The following is a 13349-nucleotide window of genomic DNA, read 5'->3' as shown; positions in this document are numbered from 1 at the left end:
TATCTTTGTGTAAGATGTATCCAACAACAGTTAGCTTGTTTCCCCATGACATACAAAAGGAGTTATGTTGTTAAGTTTGAAGGGGTTGTGTAGAAGCACACTACAATTTGGTATTTGTTAAAAATATAAATACTTTGTAATAAAAAGCATTTCCTAGCACCTACTCTTAAGCCTGATCTGCAGGAACGTCTCAAAATGCAACCACAAACCTTCAAACCTGATAAAATAACACTCAACTGAGATATTAAGAAGAATGAAAACTGTATCATATTTGTAGAGTGTAAAATTATAACAAAGCAGAAATAACTTAAGTACCTTTAATGGCACCCCTTCTTTAAGCCATGTGAGTGTCGGTGGTGGTACTGCATCTGACTTACATTCCAGTATGACCTGTCCATTCTGAAGTACAGCTACATCCTGAGGACCACTCTTCCCAGCAATGTTAGGGGGAACTGGTAAACAAACAAAAGTGTAAGTCTTAATGTGAGCTTTCCCCCAATAAAAGCTAATACCATGTTTAAATCATGATACAGTATTACAGAAATTAAAGCATTACATTTAAATATATGAGTAGCTGGTTTCTTTCATTTCAAATTACAGAATGTGACTGCTTACTGGACTAATCCACCTTAGAGTTTAGGCTAAAACTCATAAGCCATAAGTGTGAGCATGTTACTCCACTTTCTTTGACTTCCAGTTACAGAAAGGAAGTTCCAGTTATAGAAAGACAGTTACAGAAAGGAAGGTGCTACAAAGAGTGGTGAGGATTGCAGAGAAGGTAGGCTCCAGTCTTCCATCAATACAACATCTTTATTCTGTAAGAAGCATCCGAAAGACCACCAAAATAATACAGGACAACACGCATCCTGTGCATGGACTGTTTAAGCATCTGGCATCGGAGAGGAGATATTGCAGCATCTGCTGCAGGACTACAAGATTCAGTAACAGTTTCTACGCTACAGTGATTACACTTCTGAACTCGGGCACTAGTCCCAAGGGTCCGGACACATAATACATCAATTTTTATTTATTTGTGCAATATATACTTACATATATTCCAAGTAAGTTCAATACTAACTTATTATATCCATAGTCAGTATTATTTAACTCACTCAAGTTCAATATTAGACAAATAACTTAGGCATTTCAAAAGTTGTTTTGTTTTACTGTTTTGTTTTATATTTAAATAGGGTTCATAGGTAGGTACTAGGCTATCGGCCCAAGGGCCTAAGTAAGCCTAGCCAACAAGGTTCCCTGGCTTACGCCACCCAAGAAAGTTATTTTCCTGTGCCCCTGTCGAGCAGAGCCACAGAAGTGATCCCCGGGGTGTATTTCCTATTTCCCATGGTAGTCAATTTAACTCAGGGGAGGGTATTCTTTTCATATATGAATGTTGGCAAATGTCTCTGCTCTTTCTTGCATGTATTGGGAGTAGTATTGTATTTGTTAGTTATGTGTTGTTTCACTTTCCTTTGTAATCTTAAGAATAAAGTTTACTTTGACTTTTCTCCTGTGAAGTCATTCAACTTTTCCTGTCATTTTTTTCTTTGTAATTGACTTTATATTATTTTTCAGGCAAATATCTAGAATATAACCAAAAATTGTGGCAAATTACTATTTTTATCTCTTTACAAAATTACCACTTTCTTCTCTGTTACATAAGTTGTGTTACTTGCAGTAACTAAATTTCCCTTGAAAACAGGTCATTACCACAACAATATTTGGTATGTTCAAGAAAATGGAATTAAAAAATTATAAAAAAAAGAAGTCAAATTATATAACCTATCTTTACCAGTTTTCCAAAATTCCAGAAGAGGCTGAATTTTGTTCCTAGTAAGATATTGACTCTGAAACTGGTTAATCTGTATATACTAGTGACAGACAGCAAATGTGGAAATTATCCGTCATGAAAAGTCATCTTTTTTTCAAATAAATATTCTGTGGATAAAAAGTCTTAAGATATTAAACCATCACCAGAAGCATGAATTATTTTATTCACACATTTCCTTTGTCTGAAAATACTATTTGTTTTGGAGGAGCAGTGGCTGGTCTGCATATGTCTGTACATCTGATGAAAAGCATCAGCATAGCAGAGACATTCCAGAGAAGGAAAGCCAAAGTGGAAACTGGTTATCTGAGAAAACAATGGATTTTAAATACTACTGGGAAAAAAGACTGCATAAAACAGTTTCCTTCAAAATGAAATTGAAACAAGGGATCCCTTCCAACCAAGGTACCTTAAGAGATTTCTTTAAGGGAAACTACCTACTCCTAAGTGATACACTGTCAACCTTCAAATCCCCACCAAACTCAGTTAGCTCCACTGAATATGTAGAAATGTACACCACCTCACTATACCAGCATGTAAACAGTTGCATCGATGCAGCTACACGCGCACCCCGCAAGAACAAGTGCAAGGCAAACTCCAGAAACTAACTTACATTGTGGAACCATAACATCAACAAGCTGTATAATAAAAGGAAAAGAATTTTGGCCAAAAGTAGGAACAATAATTCCCAGAATGTTAGACCTTATCATTGAAATAAACAAACAATTCAGGAATGCAATAAAATCCACCAAAGCCAAGTTTGACGCTAAAATAGCACAAGGCATTTTTTTAGTTATCTTTGTAATCTCAAAAACACAACACAGCAAAGTGCAGAGCTGATTGTGAATAATGCTACCTACATTGAGGCTGAAGATCTAGCAAAGCCCTCTCTCCCCTCTGTCTGCCCCTCAAGATATACTCAAAACTGCTTTGCCTCCAGCTATCACAGAAGGCCAAGTCCTAAAAGTGCTATTAGAGCAATGGATGACAGTAAAACAGTACACACCACATACCATGACCTGACCAAAGCTTTTGACACAATTCTCCACTCAAGCACATTCAAAAAGTGAAGTACACTGAGAATAAACCCCTATGCCACCTGTTGGATTGCCAACTGACTCAAACATAGGACACAGAAAATCAACATGAGGAAGTTACCTGCACAAAGAGACTAGCCACCAGTGGAGTTCCTCAGGGTTCTCTGTTGGCATTTACTTTTCTGAAGTAAAAAAAATACCAATGGGTTCTGACTGACTACGTTTGCAGATGACAACAATCTAGAAGCAGTAAGATAAGAGTGGTCATTAAATCCCTAAATGACTTAGCCATCCTGCAGGAAGGTATGTCTGAAATAAATAACTGGTGCCAAAATCATGGACTGAAACTTAATGCCAAAAATGTATCAATGTATCTTTTGGGAAGTCCTCTATCCAGGGAACTACCACATTAATAATACGCTCTTAAGAGTTGATTCAGTTGTTCAGGATTTGTGAACTTATGTGGACAGTGACCTAACTTTTGACAAACATGTGCCCATTACTGTAAGAAAGTCATTCTATTCTGTACAGCTTATAAACAAAAGGATTGTGTTTAGATTCATGGATGTCAATGTCCCCCTTTATTCAGCCTTCATTAGGCCAGTCATTGAATATAATGCCCCCTTTGGCATGCATCTGTCCAGACATGTACAACAAATGGATTACTCACAGAGATACCTTACTAAAAGGAAACAAGGCCTAAATAGCATGTCCTACATGGACTGACTCACAGCCCTGTCCCTATACTTGGTATCCTACAGACTGCTAACAGGTAACCTGTGTTTGGCATACAAGGCATCCTCTAACCAAATACTGATGGATTTACTGCACATCAGCAAGTCAAACATCATCAGAAATACTCAGCCTAGGGATCTAAACTTCTGAAAACATCAACAAAATGGTTTGAAGGAACATATATATCTTGCAGGGTATACCACTGCTCTACAGACTCCCCAGACACATAAAACAAAGTTCATTCCTGTCCATATTCAATAGAAATTTTACCCCAGACTGCCCCCTGTACTACTAATGGACAAAGGCAGCTCCAAAATGCTTCATCCGACACATGGGCCCCCATTAATTATCTATGGTACAGTCCCAGTTATTTTTTAAGGGGTAATACATAATTATCGATTATCGGATAGGCAAGGCCAATCTATAACTAAATGGGATAGGTTAATTCAAGAACAAAAAGGGAAATTGTCTAGGCTTAAATTGGCCCTCAAAGGCAGGTAGCCTAGAAATTACCTATGACCCTATGTAGGGAAATGACATGAAACAAGTATACAGTATAGCAGCGCATCATTGAGGAGCTGTGTATTAGGAAATGCTTATAGGTCAAAGTCAATGGACACTGCACACTGCAGCCCAGTGAGGGTATCTGGTACCCAGGGGCAAAGTGCTCGAAATGTGCCCTCACCCCCATTCCCTCTCCCTGCTGCTAAATTGTATGATTGACTTATATATTTCTTTTGTAAAATCACTGTACTTGAAAGTGAACTAAAGAAACAGCATGAAGAGATCCATAATACTAAGTTTTCTAGGTAAGGGTGTCTTCTTTCGCCTTTATTTGCTTTATATTTAGAGCCACTGCAAAGAAAACAAGGGACTCAGAAATTCAAAGATATAACTGGTATGGTAATCAAGAAAAGTTGGCTTTATTTGCAGATGACATTATTTTTTTTACTTGATAAATCCAGAAAAGGACATTTCTGTGTTATGGAAAATTCTGAAACAGTTTCAAGTCTTTTCAGCATATACAATTAATAAAGATAATACAAAGACATAGCCATAAGTTATGAAGCTACACACAAATTGGTTCAGCAATACCACATTTATGGAGACAGGGTAAGACATAGAATTAAGGAGTATGGATTACAATACTTCGCTATGGTGGCTAAGAATATGTGGGAAGAGACTAAAGAAAAGATAAAATAAAAACTGAGAAAAATGGAAGCTCTTGATTGTGGCTATAGCTAATATAATATAAGCAGTGAAAAAAGTTTGCATTCCGTTTAGTTTTATATACAGGCCAGGCATATGTTTATCAAGCAGAGGAGATGTGGATGATAGTTAATAAAGAGTTGAAGGAATTTATCTGGGAGGGGAAGAGGGCAAGGGTCAAGTTGGATAAGTTGATTTTCCCAACAAATCACTGTGGTTTAGGATTACCAAATTTGAAGGAATATTTTACAGCTATGTAGTTAAGGCTTATAACACAAGCATAATGTTATAACTCAAAGTGGAAGGGGATGCTGAAGCAGGGAGGGGAGGATAGTTCAAGAAACCAGGAGAGAGTGGGATTCTGAATGCAGGTCCTTGAGGAGAATAGCAACAATCATACAGAATACATTACATTCATAAAGTTACAGAAAGTAGTCTATGAACTAAGCCAACATGCGAATGGAGAAAGGAAATTTTGCCAATGGGGTGACTGCAAGTAGGAGTACAGAAAATAAGCATGAGAGGGCAGAAATTTACTGAAGAAAACCTGCAAAGGCACCAAGGTATTGGCGGCAAATAAAGAGGAGACAGAGCGAGAGAGAGAAATAAAAAAGAGTGGGAAGATGGCAAAAGGATGTTTGGACTGAAGGTTACAGACTGCCTTCCCTACCAGCAAATGACTTCTTAGAGGCTATTTTTAATCCAGAGTCAGTGACACCAGCACAGGATGATGGGTTAAAGCCCCAAATAAGGACTAATGTGTTCCTTTCATGTTTACAATAATTCTCCAGGTATTCTTCTGCATCACCTCACCTCACTTGTCTTTCTACCAGCAATCTAGTTCCTACATCCTGAACTGTATCTTGGTACAAATAGTTCTCAACATTTCAGAGGATACTGTTTTAAGAATTTAGGTCTGATGATTTTTCTGCAAGGTTTATTTTTGGATCCTGAAGTCTCTTCTGCATCCAACTGGTCTATCCTACGATAACTTGCCAGAAGTCTAGAAGTAATATGACATAAATTTTAATATGCCCTGAAGCAAATGTTCAGTATCAGATATTGCACTTTGCTGCACTAAGATCTTTAAACATTCTCTAGCAACACCAGCATATTATCAAGGTTAGTAAAAATAGCCTTAACAGCATCCATTATTTAATCCCATTACCTTTCACAATGATGTTTGATGTTAATATATAAAGTCTTCATTAATTCTTCCCATATAGAACTAGAGCTACAGAAAATTATAAATGGCTTCAACTATCCCAAAGAATGTTAGGATGACTACATCTTGACTGGCAGGATGAACGCCTGCAAAGTTCAAACTGTGATTGTCAATACTCATTTGAAGAAATAATATAAAATCAACAAGAAAAGGTGAAGAAAAAGCACTGACTGGTAAGAATCCTGCAGCTGTTCATCAAAAATCAGTTCAAGCTACAACTTTGGTGTAAGACATGGTTTCCAGTAATCTAGAAGAAAAAAATACAGTTCAAGCTACAGCTTTGGTCTAAGAGATGGCTTCCAGTAATCTAAAGGAAATAAGTCAAATGTTCTCAGAGCTGATTAAAATAAATGGGTGTATGTTAGTTTATCGAAATTTTACTTTGTCGAAATTCATATGGTTGAGACCACATCATCAACAACTTAAAATATTGAACACTAACTTCTTCTTCTTCTTCTTCTTTCGGCTTTTTCCCGGTTAGGGGTCGCCACAGCAGATCACCTTGTCCGCACATTAATTGGCAGTGGAATTTTACAGTGTCGAGTTGCCAGCCCAGCGCCCAACCTTCCACAGAAGGCACACTCACACGCACACCTAGGGCCAATTTAGAGTGTCCAATCCACCTGCAGCATGACTTTGGGATGTGGGAGGAAACCGGAGCACCCAGAGGAAACCCACGCGACCACAGGGAGGACATGCAGACTCCGCACAGAAGGCACCCCAGCCGAGGATCAAACCGGAGAACCTCTTGCTGTGAGGCGGCAATGCTAACCACTGCACCACCGTGGCCACCCTAAAATATTGAACACTAACTAATAAACAGAAATGGGATTTCATAGAGGTTACCATGGAGGGGGAATCAGGGAATGTACCATTTTCCCCACTGTAGTATTATCTCAGAGTTAGTATAAAAAATTAGTAGGAGATGTGGGGGGTGCAGGGGGCTTGCCCCCTGCAGAAACTTTGTTTCTGTTTTTTAGTTAGTTTTCATATTTTAAGTTGTCAATCATGTGGTCAACAAAGCATAATTTTGATAAACTAACATAAACCCAAATAAATGAAACACTGAAGGAGTACATCAGCTCAATTAACACAATGCTAGAAAAAATGGAAAAGAACTAAACAGATTTTTAAATGACCTGATAAAACTGCAAAAATCAGATGTCAAAATGAAGAAAAGGCTAGCTGAGTATGAGACTGTTCAAGAAGAGATGTTTCAAACAATGGTAGAATTAGAGGACAGAGCATGAAGGAAAATCTGAGATTTTCTGCTGTACCAAGGAAACCAGAATGAACATACTGTATTAATTTTGTGAAGGCACGTATAAGCAACTGGACAGGCACTCCAGAGCAGGAGTTTTTAAATGAAAAGGCACATTGTGTGTATGCCCCAACCATGGGCATGAGATATTAGTCAATATCTCTAATAAAAAAGATGCAATCCTTCCAGCAGAAAGAGTTAATTCTGACAAAACTGTGGCAGAAGGACAAAGTACTAAATGTTGGAGACAGTATAGTGCTTTTAGAAAATGATTATTCACTGTACTCCAGGCAGAAGAGAAACAAGTTTATTCCTGCAATCAGGGAATGTCAAAAGGCAGGTATGATCTTTAAGCTGCTGTATCCCACTGTCTTCAGAATATTTGTTTGCAGGATGAAAAGTCACTTTTGATGCAGAACAGGCTAAGGAAGAAATAAAAAAGTTTGTCCAACAAAAAGTGAGCCATCAAGCAGAAAGAGACTCTGCCTCTCATTCTTCTGATAATAAAGTACACAGAGATACTTTGCCAGTAAAGCTTTTCCCCACTGTTCCAAAGGAAATGCTTCAGAGACAAAGAGAAGCACAGGAATTGACTAGAAGAATCAGGAGTACCTTGGAAGGGAACCAGATTCTGGAGTTGGAAGATGAACAGGAAGAAGTCTAGCAACATGGAAATTAGTGAATAAATATAAGACTGCAAAGCATCAATTGTATTTGTGAAATGCGGCTATATAAGAAAAACTGGAACAAGTGGACTTTTGTTAAATTTGTTAAACTTGTGGGAACTGAAAGGCATTTGTCTCATTTCATGTCATTAAGTTTTGGAAGAACACTAAGGGGAGGGGAATAGAAAAAAAAAGGTAACTCTTAAGTCAAAGAGTTTTTTCTTTTTAACAGTATTTCTATGAAACTTTTCATGATATTAAGTGCATGATTTATAGTAAAGCATTTTTACTTGTTCTTCTATGTGATAAAGTTACTAAAGTAAATATATGTCTTTTATTCTTTTTTAGTATAAGAAACACAGGCATTGCAGTGCAAAGAGAGAAAAAAAGGCAAGGCAAAAGTGTGTTTAAGTTAACAAGCTGTAATCTGGATTAATACCCTTGGCTTAATCTAATAACAAGTTTTAAATGGAAAAAAGTAAATAAGGCAACAGTGAATATAATGAAAAGTTTTCCTTTAGAAATAAATGTTTCAGCTTGTCTTTAGAACCCTGCAGGATTCTTTTCTTTTACATTTCCATGTAGACAAGCTGATAATATGGCAATTAAAAGCCAGAACATTGGATTCTTCAAGGCTAAAAGTTAATGTTTTCTGAAAGCATGTTAAGATGTTTTACACATCTGGGAGAATAATAAGGACAAAGAATAAAAGACACAAATTAGTGTAAGTAGAAGTGCAGGCAATAACATGCATCTTAGTATAGATAACCTCAATTATAGGTTATTCAAGGCCTGAGCTGGCAGCTGTTTATTTGGGAAAATCATTCCTATTTGAGGGCTAAACTTCAATATTTGAAGAAGTGCATAGTTTCATTTGTTTGTATTAAGTTAATAAGTTATGAGGGTGTTTTGGGGTGTCTGTTTTTTGAGGGTTTTCATTACAACAAAATGTCTTGGAAAATGTTACATAGGTTCCAATGTCAATGATAAAAAACCTGTATAAAGGAGTAACCTGTCAACCATTAGTGGCTGCATATATCACAAAAGTAGGAAAAATATTTAAAATAGCAGTCATATGTAACAGGTTCCCATCTTGTCATAATTGCAACACTTTCCATATTATCTTAGAATGTGAACGGTCTCATAGGTATAGACAAAAAGGAAAGAATACTTAATTATATGAAGAATTGTGGAGTACACATAGCAAAGCTACAGAAGACACATTTGGAAAGAATTAAGCATGTGAATTTAATAAAGAAAGGATTTAAGGATGGACATTCAGCAGAATATCAGGGACAAAAGAAAAGAGGAATACTTATTTTAATTGATAGAGGAGCTCTAATACCAATAGAAAAAATAATAATAATGGCAGATTTGTGGTAGTAAAGGGATACTGGCAAAGGATGAGGATTATACTGACACATATTTATAATCTACATAAAAATGTTATTATGGAGCTTAAAAACATTTGGGAGAAATAATCAGCTTTTGGCAGGAAATTTTTCTTACAGGCATGACTGGAATTTGATTTACAACAATGAGGCTGTACCTGGGGGGCATAGAAGGCAAAATATAACAAAAGAGGGTAAATTACAAAAGGAATTTCTGAAACTATTTGGTATGGAAGATGTGAATTAATTAGCAGGAACTTAAATTATTCCCCAAGGTACAATAACTGGGCTACAGTAGACAGAAATTATATTTCACAGGAACATGTGCATTTAATTGAGAACTTTGACACACATTCAATGTCTATTTCCGATCATGTGCCAATAATTACTAAGATAAAAATGCGGGGTAATGAAGTAAAAATTAAATAATGGCACTTCCCCATTTACCTGTTTAAAAGAGGAATTTAAAGAATTGGTAGTGGAAATTATTTGGGAGTTATTAGGGCAGATGGAAAGTACTCCAGTAGTTACAGCTAATGAGTGGGATAAAATGAAAGTGGAGTTTAAAAATAGGGTAGAAATAAAAGAAAAAGAAAACGAGATATGATTAAGAAGTAACAAAAATTATTTGTAATGGCTGACAAAGTTTAAACAATTATGGAATAAGGGAATCTCACAGAGCAAGAAGAGGTACAATTCCAGAGTGGTAAAGAGGAAATAAGGCAGTACCTGAATAATATAATGAGTTTAGAAAGATTGTCGTTAAGCAAATGTTTTGATAATTCCAGAGAACAAAAACTTCTAGCACAGCAACTTAGGCAACAGAAAGTAGAAAGGTTTATTGCCAAACTTACTGAGCCTATAACAAGAAAAATAATAAGAGATTCTGTAGAGGTATTAGACATATTTCAGACATTTTATGAAAATTTGTATGAAGCAAAGAAGTAGGGAAATCAAAACAAAACACAAATGGTAATATTAATGGAAGACTTAAATACGCCAAGGTTAGAGGTATCTGAGGCTCAACAATTAACAGTTAAGATAGGAGGATTTGAGATAAAATGGTGATGTATAACCAATCTACGAGAAAGTCTTCAGGTATAGATGGTATTCCAGTAGAAGTTTGTAATTTAGGAGGGAAGTGATAAAGATCTGGAAAGTTTTGCTTCACAGTGTTTTAAAAGCAGGGAAGCACCAACATCCTGGAAAAAAGGTGTGTTGACTGTTAATACCTAAAGACAGTAACAATCCATCAAATCCAGCTTTATATAGGCCCATTTCAATTTTAAACCATGATTATAAAGTGCCTATGCCTATACTGGCTAAAAGAACTGCAAAGGTTTTGCCAAAATTGACAGCTAGAGATTGATGTGGTTTTGTGGAGGGTAGGCAAACATTTGACAACATTAATTTAACATTAATAGAATGGTGATCCCAAGGAAAGCAGAATGTAAGAAAATACCACTGTTGTTAATTGGTCTTGATGCAGAGAAAGGTTAATAAGTTACTACTAGGCTAACTGCTCTTGGGGGCCATTTTAAGCCTAGCCAATTACTCCATGTAAGAATCAAACCGTGCACCTTGCGTCTGTAAGGTAAATACCTTAACCATTACGCCAACCTCAGAGTAAGTTGGGACTTTATGAGTAAGGCAATGGATGAATTTGGATTTCCTGATACAAAAATAAGGTTAATTAGTAGGATATATGACGGATTGGAGGCAAAAATTAAGTTGGGAGGATTGTTCTCTGATAAGTTGTGTCTGAAAAGGGAAACAGGCAGGGATATCATCTTTCCCCTTTGTTATTTGCATTGCATTTAGAACTACTGGCAAGGAAAATGAGAGACTCAGAAATTCAAGGCTATAATTGGTATGGTATTCAAGAAAATGTCGCTTTATTTGCAGATGATATTATTTTGTATCTGACTGAAACAGAAAAGGACATCTAAGTGCTGAGGTACATTCTGAGACAATTATGTTGGTTTTTTTCATGATATAAAATTAATGAAGGTACAACAAAGGATATACAGTAAACTCTCAGTTAACCAGAACTCAAGCAACCAGCACTCTCAAGCAACCAGCAAAAAAATATTGAAGAAATATAGTACAATTTTCATGTGTTGCACTTTCTGTTTCCCCCTGCAGAAACATACCTTATGTTTTTAGAGTTTTAAAAAGGAAAACAAATCCCTCTCTCCTCAACCTTAGAACAAGTCAAACCAAACAAATAGTATAGGGTACAGTATTAGTCAGGCCTATTTTTAACAGTAACTCTCAAGCAACCAGAAACTACGGTTATCCAGCATCTACCAATCCCCATGGGTGCCAGTTAACTAAGAGTTTACTGTAGCTGTAAAGTACGTACATAAATAAACTGGTTTAGCAATACCCATATTTATGGGGACAAGTTAAAATAAAATTAAGTATTTAGGTGTATAGATTAAAAAGGATTCTGTTACAGCATGTGGGAAGAGACTAAATAAAGCATAATACAAAAACTGAGAAACTGGAAGCTCTTGTCTATGGATAGCAAGATACAAACACTAAAAATATTTATTAAATTAGTCCCTTTAGCTTTATACATAGGTCAGGCATATTTTTATTACCCACAGGAGAAGCTGTAGACAGTAATTGCAGGTTTTTATCAAGGAGTGGAAAAGGGCAAGAGTCAAGTGGGATAAGCTGATCCTTCCAATAGAACAAGGAGATTTAGCATTACACTGGCTAAAACCCCATATCAAAGACTCAGAGATTATCCCTCCCAACTACTACATTATTAGAAAAGACAGGACCCACAACAAAGATGGTGGGGTAGCTACTCTTCCTCCCTTTCAGTTACCCCCTACACTAAACCCATTCCCCAATTCGCCAATGCTGAACTAACTCTGGCCCTACTTCAGGTGAATAAACACAAATATATATGCATAGTTGCTCTCTACATACCCCCTGGAGACAACATCCTTATTCTTGAAGATATCCTCTCCTGGTTCTCCTCTAACATTAACAATGAATCCATAATCCTTGGTGACATTAATATTAACTGGACCTCCATTCAAACTCCCACAAGCTCCCTAAACCTCAACCTCTATAACTTCTCACAACTAATCAACTCTATTACAGGACCCTCCAAGGGCTACTCCTCCGGTAGCATCATTGACTGAATTCTAGTTTCTCACCCTCAGTATATCTCTATTAGCGGTACCTTTCCTGACTCTCTCAGTGATCATCTTCCTTCTTTCACTCACCACCTCCCTTCCTCTTTACAACTATCTCATACTTACAAATCAACACACTCCCTAAACAAATTCAACCCTGAAACTTTTGCTAACTCTCTAAAACACATAAACTGGAACCCTCTAAAAACCCACCCCTTAGACAATGCTGTCACCCACTTCAATACAACATTCCTCAACCTATTAAATACTTTTGCCCCCCTCCTAAACCAAAAGAATAAAAAGCAACACTTCCCCATGGTTAACCAAAGAAACCACATCCTTAATGCGTCTACGGGACAAAGCCTTTAAACATTACCAGAAATATAAAACTCCCTCCTCCCTAACTGAATTAAAAGTATTTCGTAACAAAGTCAAAAAACTTGTTACATCCAACCACAAATCCTACTTCTCTATACTCCAAAATAACCCAAGACAAACCTCCAAAAATTCTGGAAGGGTATCACTACCTCCTAAACCCTGGCAAAAAAGATAATCCTTGCCCTGATCCAAATGCCTCTGACTTGGCCTTAGCCACCCAGTTTAATTCCTTCTTTATAGACACCATAGCCAACCTAACATCATCCTTCACCAATAATTCTTCATCTTTACCCCCTCCTATCCCTTCCTCCTGCAACACAACCAGCGCTCTCTTCCCCTCCCTTCTCTCAAACCCATCTCTACATCTACCATAAAAAAAGTCCTTATGAACTTGAAACCTTGCTATTATGACCTTCCTTCCTACTTTCTAAAAGCAGCTGCTGAAGCCATCACTTTCCCTATCTC

The 13349-nt window shown here is 36.9% G+C and overlaps 1 protein-coding gene across 1 annotated transcript in view; it reads right to left on the bottom strand.

Annotated features, from left to right (window-relative positions):
• HMCN1 (hemicentin 1) overlaps positions 1-13349 on the bottom strand; it is a 5606893-nt gene that overhangs the window by 1060923 nt on the left and 4532621 nt on the right. Inside the window, exon 71 of the mRNA XM_044085314.1 lies at positions 316-452. Within this exon, the coding sequence (XP_043941249.1) occupies positions 316-452 (137 nt within the window). The remainder of the gene's footprint in view (positions 1-315; positions 453-13349) is intronic.

The sequence above is a fragment of the Protopterus annectens genome, chromosome 10.part0 (genome assembly GCF_019279795.1).
Source record: "Protopterus annectens isolate FY-2018-M chromosome 10.part0, PAN1.0, whole genome shotgun sequence".
Classification (NCBI taxonomy): domain Eukaryota; kingdom Metazoa; phylum Chordata; order Ceratodontiformes; family Protopteridae; genus Protopterus; species Protopterus annectens.
The sequence above is the reverse complement of the archived record's forward strand: the minus strand, read 5'-3'. Positions and strand labels throughout refer to the sequence as shown.